The sequence below is a fragment of the Clinocottus analis genome, unplaced genomic scaffold, assembly GCF_023055335.1.
Source record: "Clinocottus analis isolate CAN_PGR_092001 unplaced genomic scaffold, fCliAna1.0.p SCAF_6, whole genome shotgun sequence".
Lineage (NCBI taxonomy): Eukaryota > Metazoa > Chordata > Actinopteri > Perciformes > Cottidae > Clinocottus > Clinocottus analis.
Window position 1 is genome coordinate 5,905,093 of NW_027176218.1, and position 13,560 is coordinate 5,918,652.

At 40.4% G+C, this 13,560-nt stretch overlaps 1 protein-coding gene across 23 annotated transcripts in view; it reads right to left on the reverse strand.

The window, feature by feature from the left end:
* Positions 1-844: 844 nt before the first annotated feature.
* The window catches only part of LOC137804100 (neuronal cell adhesion molecule-like), a 69,332-nt gene continuing 56,616 nt past the window's right edge, over positions 845-13,560 (reverse strand). For 8 of the 23 annotated variants that reach the window (XM_068603102.1, XM_068603100.1, XM_068603096.1 and 5 more), the window contains 14 exons: positions 13,176-13,373; positions 12,925-12,995; positions 12,487-12,712; positions 12,231-12,346; positions 11,939-12,143; positions 11,016-11,138; positions 10,454-10,633; positions 9,749-9,784; positions 9,206-9,265; positions 8,777-8,893; positions 7,416-7,583; positions 6,617-6,748; positions 5,858-5,936; positions 845-2,960 (listed from right to left, as the gene is read on the reverse strand). In XM_068603102.1, the coding sequence (XP_068459203.1) occupies positions 2,714-2,960; positions 5,858-5,936; positions 6,617-6,748; positions 7,416-7,583; positions 8,777-8,893; positions 9,206-9,265; positions 9,749-9,784; positions 10,454-10,633; positions 11,016-11,138; positions 11,939-12,143; positions 12,231-12,346; positions 12,487-12,712; positions 12,925-12,995; positions 13,176-13,373 (1,958 nt within the window). In that variant the 3' untranslated portion in view covers positions 845-2,713. Of the gene's footprint in view, positions 2,961-5,857; positions 5,937-6,616; positions 6,749-7,415; positions 7,584-8,776; positions 8,894-9,179; positions 9,644-9,748; positions 9,785-10,453; positions 10,634-11,015; positions 11,139-11,938; positions 12,144-12,230; positions 12,347-12,486; positions 12,713-12,924; positions 12,996-13,175; positions 13,374-13,560 lie in introns of those variants that run through there. The other 15 variants (XM_068603103.1, XM_068603101.1, XM_068603098.1 and 12 more) reach the window with 8 other exon arrangements.

Below are 13,560 nucleotides of genomic sequence, written 5' to 3' on the forward strand. Positions count from 1 at the left end.
TGTGTGTGTGTGTGTGTTTGTATGTTGGGCTCACTACTCTTGCAAATGATGTTTTGGAGGGCTGGAATCCATCTCCGCTCTTTCTATATTCCAGGCATTTGCAGCGGGAGATGATTTTGGTCCAATGCCAACACAAACACAGCAACGGTGGTGGAGGGTAATTTAGAGGGATTTACTCAAGTACTGAACTGAAGAACAATTCAGAGGCACACTACTTGGGAATCTTCATTTTATGCTGCTATATACTTTTATTCCACTACGATTCAGAGGATCATTGTAGTATCTCTGCCCACTATTCATTTGACAAGTGGAAATACTTGGTATATATAATAGATTCTATATAAAATATATATAATAAACTGAAATACAACGCACCATAAACCAGTGTCTAGCTGAGGCTCCTTGTCATCTTTTAAATATGAAGTTTTTTAAGCAGCTCCACCAAAACCACATTTCCCCTCCGAACTTCTCTCATGGCTTCAGTTCAATAATTGTTTGAAGCCAAAAGAAGTAAACATATACATTATTTCATGAAAAGGAATAGCAGAAGTTTGAGTATGCTATTTCTAAACATTGTTTGTCTAATGTATGCACCACACGCTAAGATAAATTTCTCCTATGTGTAAAATATCTGGCAAATAAATGGTTATGATTCTGATTATTTTTCTGCATATTATGTTGGGTCATTTTTCTTGGAATGAATCATTTTTGGTTGTCATTATGTAGCTCTAAGCATACATGGACTAAATAACAGGACTTTCATGACTCATAGGTGATTCAGAACATCACTCATCTCTTTGAGAGGGGGCAAGTAAACAGTCTGAACACCGAAATTAAAGCAGATAATTATTTATTCATTCATTATATTTCCAGTAGCTTGAATTTCATACTTGCACTAAAAAGAGAAACTTAAATAGAGACAAAGAAAGTATCTGTTAGTACAAATCTGTTTCTTAAATACAAAACCATTTGCAATAGTGTCAGAAAAGAGCATCGTTTTGGCAGTATAGTGGGACTGCGTAGAACCAATACAAATCAGAATAATATAATTCTGGTCATTAATTAATATTGTTGCTAAATACTACATGTTGTACAATACCAAAGTCATATATCTCGCTGACAAGCAAATAAGAAAACGATCAAAATTCAAATGTATATGCAATTTTCTGTCCAGTTAGTTACAATACAATTTACACTGTGCACAGCAGAAAAAGAATATATATATTTTCTACAAGTACTCTATATTTAATACAGTCCTATCAACAAGTTAAACCATATCATGCACAATATTGCCTCTTAGGCTGCCCAATAAGCTGCTTGTCCCTGTACAATCAATTAAAGTATTTACAAATTCTACACGTCATTAAAAAAAAAAAAAAACTTGATGCAAGTTAAGAGAAAAGAAGTCTTGATTCCATCCAAAGGCCCTCAAGTGTAGTTAGTACAAGTGAACGATCTTTGCCTCAAAGGAATTGAATAATGTGTAGTATTCACACAAACACCTGCCCACTCAGACATCCATACATTCATACACTGCAGAAATACAATCAGGTTCTGTACAAGATGACTGCAGACTTCGAAAATGCACCAGACATGGTTTTAATGATGTTTTAGTCTGATCCAATTTAGGTGTGCTTTGCTTCTTGGAGGAGTCAAAGCCAGTCCTGTGTCTCAAGGCATTGGGACATCTTTACAAAAAAAGATAAGAGTATATGATTTATTCCTCCCTCCGCAGAGTCCTCTTCTCAAGCTTATCATATCCTTCCTTGGATGTGACTTCCGCAGTCCTACTACTGTCTCTGTTCCAGTCACTGCACTCCGGGAAGAGACTCCAGAATTGAATTGATGCTTTTAGAGAAAAGGCACTACCTGCTGAAGGAGCGCGGCGGGGACTGACGCAAGCTGTCCCGCCCTCAGCGTTGCCCATTGGCCTTCGGATCAAGCTCAATAAGAAGAGGTTACGTGCAGGGCAAAGGTCATAAGGTCACATGACACGCCATGCAGCATTACAGCTTCCTCCTCCGTAGGTGCAGTTGGATCATTCAACAGAGTGGTGACAGATGAGGATGCATCAATGCAAAGATCTCAAGCATGCTTTGTGCACTGCTCCCAAGATTCAGTTTACAGATAGTTCACTTTATTTATATATATATATATACAGTATATTTATATACTGTACATCTGCCTTGTACGCTGATGGAATTACATGAAGGAATTACATATTTAAATACAGATTCCAGTCCAAGCTTCTGTGTTGGAAAACAAACAAACATGGGGTAATAGTCATATACCTTAGACATTGATTACTATTTGAACATAGTAGATAATATAATAACCAATAACAAAAGCAAATATAGTTGAGACGAGCACTGCATAGTCCATAAGAGGTTTCCGGTAAGATTCACTTGTTACTATCAAAGTGTTATTTTAAAGATGGATTTGGGTCATATCAGATGTTTCATGCATGCACTTGTTCAAATCAAAAGTCTGGTTGAGCGACTTCATTCCTAAATGCTGCGCAAGGTATATTGAGCCACAGGTCTCCGAGCCCCTCCATAAGGATGTCTTGGATGCGTTGTGTGTGTATTATCATGTACAACACTGGGGGGGATGGAGATGTGATCGTAAAGCCATGCAGTGTTGGGACAGCCCACTAAGAGACACGTGGGGATTGAGTGGTCCCTGCAGTCCCGCAGACTGATGGACTGATCGGCTACACAAATGAGTTCAAGGAGTTCATGGCATTAATCGGGGACGGGGCCTCCGAGCTCTCGTGGCCCTCAGCAGTCTCCTTGCTGGCGCTCTTTCCACTATACTGGCCGATAAACGAGCCATCCTCGTTGAACTGTCCGTCTCCTCCTTCCCCGTAGTCAACTAAACTGTCGTCACTGTCGTCTCTCTTAACTGTCCCATTAGACGGCGTGCGGCTCCCTTTTAACGGTTTATGGTCCTCATTGTCACTGAAGGAGAAAATAACATGCAGGTGTTACAGGTGAGATGATGTGACAGATGCAACAAGGAGATTAGTGACTTTTTTAGATTATGGAGCACTGAACCGCTACTTTTACCACGCTGTACGCGTTGGTAATGTCAGGGGAAGCGAACCAATGAGTTGGTGGGCTTCTTCGGCTCTTCACTTTTTTTTTTTAAAGTGTAAACTCATGAATATGCAACAGTGAATCGCTGCACGAGAAGCACATTTGAATTTAGCTTGCTCCGTGTCTAAAAAAACAGTAGCAATGAATGATTAGTTGGTTTCCATCAGGCAACAGGGGAATAAAGCTCAAGCAGCCATATCCTGTTCAAATTCCCCCTGAAACCAAATATGAAGTGGTAAATGTTTTGTTTGACAAAAGCATTTCCCCTCCTCCCACCCCAGGGCAGAAGTTGTGATGAAAAACTGAAAATCCAAGGCAATGATGTGAATAAAACTTGGAAAAAAAGCATAGATTCAGCCAAACATCCCCCCCGAAGCAAGCATGATAATAATCACAAATTGGCACAATGCATGAAAAATCTGCAAAGAAAGTTTTCTTTGGATACCAGAAACATTCCACATACATGAGTTGAACATCGATGAGATAAGATCACAAAAGCCATCATAATGCTGAAATGTTTTGAAATTGAGCCCGAGATATTAATCAGTAGGCAAAAAGCATTTTTCAGGGATAAAACTTACACAGTTAAGCCATTGAAGACTTAAAAAAACTTGGACATGATGAAGGCTTTATGACCCAATATTAAACTTGATGACGGCCGTGAAAGAATCTGGGATGCTTACACAGCGAGCACTTTTCTCCACAGTGACCGAACCGTCCGCTGACCCTCACATGCTGGATTTACAGAGCGATGACCCTCAACCCGTCAGTACAGCATCATCACCCTTACCTTTCCTGAGACCTACACCCCTGGGATCCCACACCACAGTCACTCCTCACTATGCACCTGAGCAGGCACACACGCCATGTGCACGTATAGTCTGAACTTACAGTACACTCTCCTGCAGTCAAACAAGAACAGCTCAGTTGCGTGAAGTTATGCCTTTATTGACACACTGTAAGGTTCCAGCTGAGCTTAATGACAGCATGGATAGAAAGTATACTCTCACAAAGGCACTGTAATATTTGTACACTTTGCCTTGGGATTTATCGTCTACTGTGTTTTTTTTTGACTTGATGTCCATTGGAGAGATTCCCCTGCTGTGTAAATGGGTCTCTCTACATGAGTTTTAAAGGATAAGTCTGGTGATGTCAACAAATCCTGTGAAAAGACTAAAACCAACAATTAACTAATTCTGTGAGCCTCACATAGATTTGACTTATGTGTCATATTACTGCATTATTATCCAAAAACAGTTGAAAAATCACATATCTTTCATCACAATGAACATCTGTATATGTTTTATTCTTCCACTGAAAATAGTCCCCATTAAATACACTATTTATTTCTGTCTGCGTAAGTTTTGCCAAGAAAAAAAAAGTTCCCAGGACTTTTAGGAAATTGCTTGGCCTTTAAAAAAATTTAAGAAACAGATGTTATAACTTTTATTTTTTGGCTAGTCTGAATGTGGCCTTGAATCAGAGCCACAAACAAACTGAAGAAGTTTAATAAAAGTATTGGGAGACAGACTGATTTTGGTCTATTTGAAAGAATTTGTTGACTTTAATACAAATGTAGAATACCACAGCCTCATCCTTTAAGAATGCATTACTATTAAAGAATGGCTACTGGCCTCATATAAACATCTTTAACCAGCTCTTGTACACTCAGTAATGATTGCTTCTCTCCAACATGCTGATATTTTAATATAAGATCCATATGCATCTATGTACTCTTTATCTATATATGAACAATAATTCCATTCAACACATTATTGCCTAGAGCTAATTTTCATATATCCGATCTTTACACCGTGCATGTCACATATATATATACATATATATATATATATATATATATATATATATATATATATATATATATATATATATATATATATATATATATATAATATATATATATATATATATGTGACATGTGTTTTCATCACAGCATAAAATCCATAGAACAGACTTATGTTTACATAATACAAAAATTAATATAAAATATAAAAGCAAGACCATTTTATAAATCGACTTATAAAAAACAATTCAATAATGCTAGCTATACAGAAGTAAAGTGCTTTGTTTTTTCTTTATTCTGCGTGCGATTGGAGAAGCAGCCTAGACTGAGGATGCTAACAAGCACATCTGGATGACTGCTGTAAGGAGGAATGGTCATTTCAGTGATGTGCAATCCTATCAGGGTTGTGTATGTAAGTAGTAACACGCTAGGCAAAGTGTTAATACTATATATGTACTGTACAGAGGATGTTTATGAATAGCTTATTAGTTGGAATATTGATGCTTGGGGTCTGTTTAGGATGTGTTGCAAATGATTGATAGCTTATATTTTTGTTTTCCTGACAGTCTTTTTTTTTTAAAGATTTTAAACACCTAAACCCCCCAAATCTCTCGAACCTGAAGAATCCTGTTTGTTAATCGAGACCACAATGTCATATCAAACACACGCACAATAAGAGTCCGACACAAGTGGCATCCAGGACCTCCCAGAACCCAGAAAAGAAAAAAAAATATTGTGCTTCACGTCGGTAGAGGTTCAGATGAGGGTCCCTTCTTCTTTCAATGTTGATCCTGGGTCAGTTATTGGTCAGCTGTAAAGGTTGAGAGGAGGGAGGGAGTGCAGAGCTCCAGCCCAGCCAGAGAGAGCAGATCTGGGCAGGAAGCAGGCACGGGGCAGGGGTTGATGGGTAAAATGAGGCTCTAGGGGCTCCAGAGGCCAGAGCACTTTCTCTCACCTGTATTCCCCAAAAGTACAGTCCTCGTCTTTCATTGGCTGAAACTCTGGGTCTGTGTGTGCGTCCTCCTTCTCTTTGACTAGGGAAAGAAGAGGAAGCCATTTACACAAACCAGCTAATACAGGAAAGCAAGAAACAAACAAGTCGTTTATTCCTCATTATTCAGATTGAATGTGACAAAAAGCTACGGTAGAATATTGCTAAATATTTGCTCCGTTTCTTGTTATAGATCAATTTCTCGGTATAAACAGATATGTTTCCTGTCATTAATACAACTCAACTGAACCAGTTAAAACAAGAAACATATATTGTTCTATTGTATGACTTTATCAGAAAACCTTATGTTATTTAAAAACATATCTTGGGGAAAAAGTCCTGTTAATACATAATAGATTGGTTTGTTCAAGAGACTTCCATATGTTGCTTTAATGAGAAAGCTTTGCAGCTTTAATGAGAGTCAGGCTGTTGGATGTTTGATGTTTTTTTTCAAACAAGACATATTGATTTTGTGTCGTAACAAGAACTTCCATAATTTGAAATAAATGTCAAAATACCATAGAATGTTAAAATCAAAAAAAATAAATCATGTGTGGATCATTATATTCCGAGAAAAATTCCCTTAATAAAAAAAAACAAAAACTAAGCAATTATTTATTTGTCATTGTGGCAGCCATTCACAGCTTCAAATAGCTATAAAAAGCTATTAAATCAAATATTTGAATGGTGGCATTATAGTGTAGTGTGTCTGCTGCTACTCACCAGGGTACTTCCCTCCCTTATTCCTCTGGATGAAGCAGATGATGAGGAGGATCAGGATGAGCAGAGCGATGGCACACATGAGGCCAATGAACCATCCCTGAGTGGCGATGTCCACCTGTCTGCTCGCCACAGCTGGCCAGAGGAGGAGAGGAAGACTTAACATTCATGACTGGATGATCTTTTCCCACTGGGACCGAACCAATATTTCACATAACATTCTTCCACAATCATGTGCTCCAATTTTCTTTCTTGCAGTTCTGTTGGTATCTATTTGTTAGAGAATTCAGTTTATGAGTGGATCATGAGTGCTTATTGTCGCAGAAATGGACGACTTTCATGTTAGAGGAGTTAGAAATCTCCTAGATTAAGCTAAAGGGAATTTAGACACATTATCGAATGCACATTAGTACACAATCTGTCCCCCGCAAGTGCACACACAGACAGTCACAGAGACACACAGATAACACACAAAACTGTACGCACAGAGGTTGACTGTTGGTGATATTAGGTGGGGTATTATATACCACTAAACATATATTGAACTTCTATATGAGGATTACCAAAATCTATAGGACTGACTTTACGCTGAAATGGAACCACACAATCATGCACGCGGCTACACACTGTCTCTCCAGCGCTACCGTACATGCCTGGCATACAGAGCCACCACAACACATCTGTTAAACCCATGCTTGACTGGATTATAACTACACAACGGCACAGACTACGACACTTGTCCACACATGGCACAGTGCAAGGCCAGGCCAGGGGGGAGGCGACCGCGGGGGAACTGCCTCACCTGGGACCGAGACCAATAGCTCATCAGAGAGGTGGAGCGGCTGGTCGTGGTGACCTTTGGCCACCAAACGCACCCTATAAGAGAGGCCCCCCTTTAATCTCTTCAGCATAACATTCTGAGTGCCGTTCACAAGCTCTTTCTGCCACTCCTCTTCACCTTCACCTTCACCTGCAGGAGGGACGTTCATGAAGAGAGGTACGTTTGAGGGAGCACACACTTCAAATGGGATCATGACATCATGGGATCGTGGGATCTAATTACTTATGGAGAAAAAAAATGTAACTGTAAGGGATTACACTGCAACTAATTCTGTTTATATTAGACTTAAACTGTTAATATTCATGGGATTATGGCCTTCTAAAACCAATTAAGTTCATGATTTAATTATTGCCCTGAAAGTAAAAACACACTGTAACTTAAGAAAACACAGTTCACAACTTCTCCAACACCTGCAGCATGCCGCCAAAAACAGGAACATGACCATATACGGAAATGCTGCTAGTTGCATAGGATGCCACAAAAGAAGAGTTACAAAACAATAAAAGTTTCTAGTAGGCTATTAATACAAAGTGCTGAACACAGCTGGAAACGTGTTTTGTTACTAATTTTTTGTGTCGATCCGTACGACTTGCAATGCTCTGTGATTCTTTCCCGTATTCGGTTGTGCTTTCTGGATCTATTTTTGCTACCTCATTTTGCATCACTTTTAGCGATGGTAGCCGCATGGCTCACTGCAGGAGCTGTGAGTCTGTTGTCAAATTGGCGGAGCTTGTTTCTGCATTTAGCTTCATTTTATCATTTGCATGTGTTTCCTAAGTTGCAGTGTGTCGAGTTCTTGGGGCCACAATAAATTATACATGTGGTGATGAGCTAAATATGAAATGTGTTTGACTGGTGATCACAAAATTATGTTTTTGATGACAACATTTTCTAAATTACTGGGAATCTATGATCATGATATTCCCTAATTGAATCTATTAAACAGTAGGTGTGAGAGAGAGCCATACTGCAACAACACACTTTTCCATTCTCACTGCAGGTGGATAAAAACAAGAGAGCGCTTCAGTCAAAATCGGTTGGCATAACATCATGTTTTGCTTTTTATGATGTTTGTCTGCATAAATTCCAACGAGATTATGAAAGGGAGCTGCACGCAACTCAATAATAATCAATAGCAGATCTAGTTAATTAGAAATCCAATCACAGACAGCCTTGTTTATCACATCTGGGTCCACGTTGGCCAGAGTCAGCGTCAATGTGACTGCCAATATTTCTATTCACCTGCATGTGCCAATAATGAAGTAGGAGTCTCTTGCCACCTATGCTTGGAACTGAAATAAAGGTGTCGTGCTTTTGCTTACTGTTCACTACGTATTCTACATAAACGTTTTGCTCGGGGCCCCAGTACTCCCAACTGATCAGGGTCCCGTCCTCTCCAGGCGAGGAGCTAACGTTCCCGAAAGGATTCGCAGGGCGCACTGAGCACACAAAAGAAGAGACAACCATCAAGATCGGTCTGTTGGTCAAAAGACAGTCCAATAACTAGCAATTCATTTCTTCGATTTAATAAATTAAGTCCCAATAAATGCTCTTAGCATCACCTCATCTAGAAAATGCAAATGTCCCCTCTGTGGGACTAATAAAGGATTATCTTATCTTACCTCATACCCTTACACAATAGCAATTTAAGATGGGGACACTATGCCAGCAAACAAAAGAATACACAAAGCTGATGATGTAACAAGTCGGACATGTACAGTCGTGTACTAAGATCGCAGCAGTATCTGTACCCTTCTGGGGTGGACGGCGTGGAGGAGACCGTGCAATGGGATGAGGGGTTTGCGTGTGTCCTGTAAACAACATGGAGAGGGGTGAAGACCGCACCACACACGAGACACACACAGAGACGCAAACACTTTCCACAGGCAGAGACACCACAGACACCGGCGGCGTCATACACAATGCACACAGTTCATTGGCATGCCAAGCGGACGCTTGTCATGCAGCGGGAAGCATCACTGGCAGCCAGCGTGGAAGTAGTGAGTACGGGGGCCAAAGTCGCCAGAGGCACAGTGAAAGAAAAAAAACAGAAAAAAAACCCAGCAGAGACTCATCTAGTTTTATCACATGACATTAAAAAAAGGCTCGTCACATAGCATCTTTATCTACGTAGCTTTGAACTTTACTCAGCTTTGAACTCAGCGGAGCATTTTGGTGGGCTGCAGAAACTGATAGAGACGAGGGGAAATTGCTCAATGAGCGCACGCTTGCGATGGGTTTTGAAGCTACGGCTGCATCAGTAAAGCATGCATGAGTCGAGATACGAGCGGTACCTGCGCCCACATCTACGTCATGCTGTGATATTAGAGCTTGTAGAGAGAAACAGGACACAGAGAAACAACAGGACAGGGGTCACTATGGGAGGACTCCCCCCCCCACCATCTGCGGCACTGCATGTTACAGTTACAACATTCATGTTGCTCATGCCGAGTAATATGAGAGACGATGTTCCAACAGCAACGGGTCACCTGATGTAAGTACCAATGCACCTGGATCACACTCATGTTCCACTTGGTGTGGATGATGAGCTTATGTACGTCATGCTACTGAATGTAAAATGCTAAAAGTAAAAGATAATGCCATGGAATAGTGTGCGTCGTACATGGTAAGATGAAGAAGATTTCACATTCACAAAACACACAACAAGGTTCGGACTCATTATCAATTAATGTCTCGAGCATTATTTTTGTGAATCGATTATTTATTTAGTCACCGTATCACTATCAAGTTAAAATGTCAGAAAAAAAGTCAGAGGTGCAACCAGTGTGAGCTTCAATGCTCCACTGCAGAGTTGTGTGATGCGTTTCTTTTTGCATGGATTTCATACTTTGTAAATATGATCTGAAACTGAGTTGCATGTTTGGATTTTCTCACCTGATATATAGATTTAATAATTCACGTCAATCCCCTTTCCAGTGGAAGACACATGAATACAATTAATGTAATGTGCTTTTAACAGTCTGTATTTGCTGACTTACCTTCATCCAGGACGGTGACAGCTTCCTGAGAAATGGCCGGGCCTGCTCCACTGACTGTTTTCGCATTCAAATAAAACTTGTAGCGTGTGCTGTACTTGAGGTTCAGCAAAGTGACCGAGGTCTCATTGGCGGGCAGGGCCAGCTCCTCCACTGGGCCCAGCTCATTGGAGTTATTGACTACTGGGATGGAGGATGGGTGACAAGGATATTGGGACGGGGATGGAGGTTGAATAGAGGTATGAGAGGGAGGAGGAGGTCATAGATGGGGTCGCAGTGTCAATGATGAGAAAGGTGGAAATGAAAATGTTTGGGGTTTAGAGGTGAAGGGTTCAGGAATAGAAGACGGGAGTGACAAAAGTTGACTTGTTAATTTGTGCTGTAATTGAGGCTAACATAACTTGCTTTAAATGCTCTTAGTGCTACTCTAAATGTTTATTATGAATTGCTTTCTGTCCTATAATCTCTGAACAAGATGACACTACAAGACATGACAAAGGCGGACATAAAAAAACAACAAACTATTAGGCAAAGATATAGGTGTCTTAAGGAAAAGACGCCTCACCTGGCTGATATTTGAGGGTGTAGCCAGTGATGCGTCCATTACGGTCATGAGGAGGACTCCATTCAAGGGTAAGAGAGTCCAGGTTGGGGTTGGTGACGAGCAGAGAAGTAGGAACACCCGGCACTATAGAAAACACATATACTATGAAAGCATACACACATTTATCCATGTAAAGTTAAACAGGGCAACAATATATATATATCTATGTTTATACAACAATATATTTTAAAATACATTTTAAAATATATTTACACTCCAAAATGTGTCTGAACTTAACTTAAAGTCTGCAACGTGTCGAGGATGAAGCATGATTTTGTGACATCACGAGTAGTTGAAGTGTGAAAATATTAGCTTATTAATGGATTCTGGATTGTTTTTCCAATGAGGAAAAATAAGTGCATTTAATGTTATAAATTATCAACTAGGTAATGGATTTTTCAGATAAATTATAACAATGTAAAAATGTAATAATCATCATACTCAAATTTGTATAATTTGATGTTATATTAAAATCACAGTGAAACAGAAGTCACAGTGTCCTCAGCTTCTCCTTCTGATTCCCTGATGAAACAGAATATTTAATCGGTAGTTATAAAAGGGATTTAAATCAAATCCCTTGCATTTGATTGGACCGCCGGCTTAGAATGTACCACAATACAGCGTTGCAGAGACCACACACATACACACGCACACACAGTCACTTAAAGCTGCAAATTAATTGATGGGTGATGTCATGAATCTGTTGAAATTGGCTGGTACTCGCTAATGTAAGCACATGTCCTGTTTCGTTTTACAGGAAGGAAATATGATTAGATTTTGATATAGAAAGTGATATACTGAATGTTTTGAATATAAATTGTTAATTAGGAGCCTCAGTTGTGATACAATACAAATACATAAAGAAACAAAGTGTATTCTTTTACCTCCTTCAGGTGTGTCAAACTGCAGGGTGGGGCTGGGGGGACCCTCTCCCTTGCCGTTAAAAACCCTGACATTGAATGAGTAGAGACTGAAGGGGTGCAGGCCAGGCAGCATTCTGCGGGTGTGGTTCCCACTGAAGGTCAAGATCTGGTTCTCCACAAGATGGGGGTTGTGTTTGTGGAGGCTGCGCTCTCTCCAGTAGTAGACCTACAAGTTACAGTTAGTATACAGTACATATCTGTGTGTTTGTGTGTGTGTGTGTGTGTGTGTGTGTGCGTGTGTATTAGACTGTACCTTATATCCTTTTAGATGTCCTCGTATTAATTTAAAGGGCACAGGATCCCAGTGTACCTCTGCCAGAGTGCTGTTTAGCAACACAGCCTGCACGTTATCTGGAGCTGCTACTGGCACTGTGCAATAGACAAGGAACAGCTAAATACTCAAGTAAACGTATACCGAGTAAATGTTTTAACTTCCACAGCTGGAGGCACCACAGGCTCTAGCACACAACACATTTCTTTTCAGGGTCGAAAGAGTCCATCCAACTCACAGTCCTCTCCCGAGTAGCCGTGGGCAATGGCAGGCTCGGGTCCCGCTCCATGGTCGTTCACTGCCTGCACTTTGAGCTCATAAGGAACAAATGTGGGCGTTCCAGACACAACAAACTTGGAGTTGTTGGCCACAGTCACGGTGGTCCAATCGCTGTCCACCACCTTCTGCCTCCACATCACTCTGTAGTGAAGCCCCGGGCCGTTAGACTGGAGGCCTGACAGCGGCTGCAGAGGAGAACGTTTTCAATCTTATTTTTCATTACTTAATTTTTTTCAGGAGAACAGTGACGGTACACCCTGATGTATAAGGTTTTGGCGGATGCTATAAATCTCATAAGACCAGGCAATAACACAGTACAAGGACACACTCACAGTAGTCCCTGGACAACAGTAAATGCTTCAGGATTAAAACAGATTGCTTTATACAACTTTATTACCTTCCATGAGATTACAAGATTATCATGTTCTGTTCCGAATCCCTGGACACCTGTTGGGTTCTCATCTGGAGCTAAAAATACATAAATAATAAGAAAGACAATATGACAGTATCCCAAGGCAAACCTTAAAACCGTCACTGAGGCTCAGAAGAAGCATCTGTAGATTATGTATGTCATATTTAAGCATTTACACAGTGTAAACACACAAAGCCATCAGAAACGCCACAGACAAAGGGCAGAGCAGCCGGTACCTGCAGGGTCTGTCTTAACCACTCTGGAGGGGAAGCTGGGGCGGCTGAAATCCACAGCGTTGACGGCCAAAACTCTGAAGGTGTAGTGGATGTAGGGTGACAGTTTGAGGTGAGCCGTCGTCCTGGTGCCGGGGACCTCGGTGAGATTATGCCAATGCCCTCTGTGGTGCAGCGAGTCTTCATACTGGATCAGAAATTCTGTGTAAATAAAAAACAAAACAATTATTGTTTAGAACTGGATACTTGTTACACAACTTGACAGTATATTTGCATAATGGAAATGAATGCCCTCAAGTAATTTTTGGATACTTTTACTCAGAAGCAAAATGGTTTGCTAAAATGTGTGAATATGCCACGCTGCCAGTGCTTTTCTGTGAATTATTCA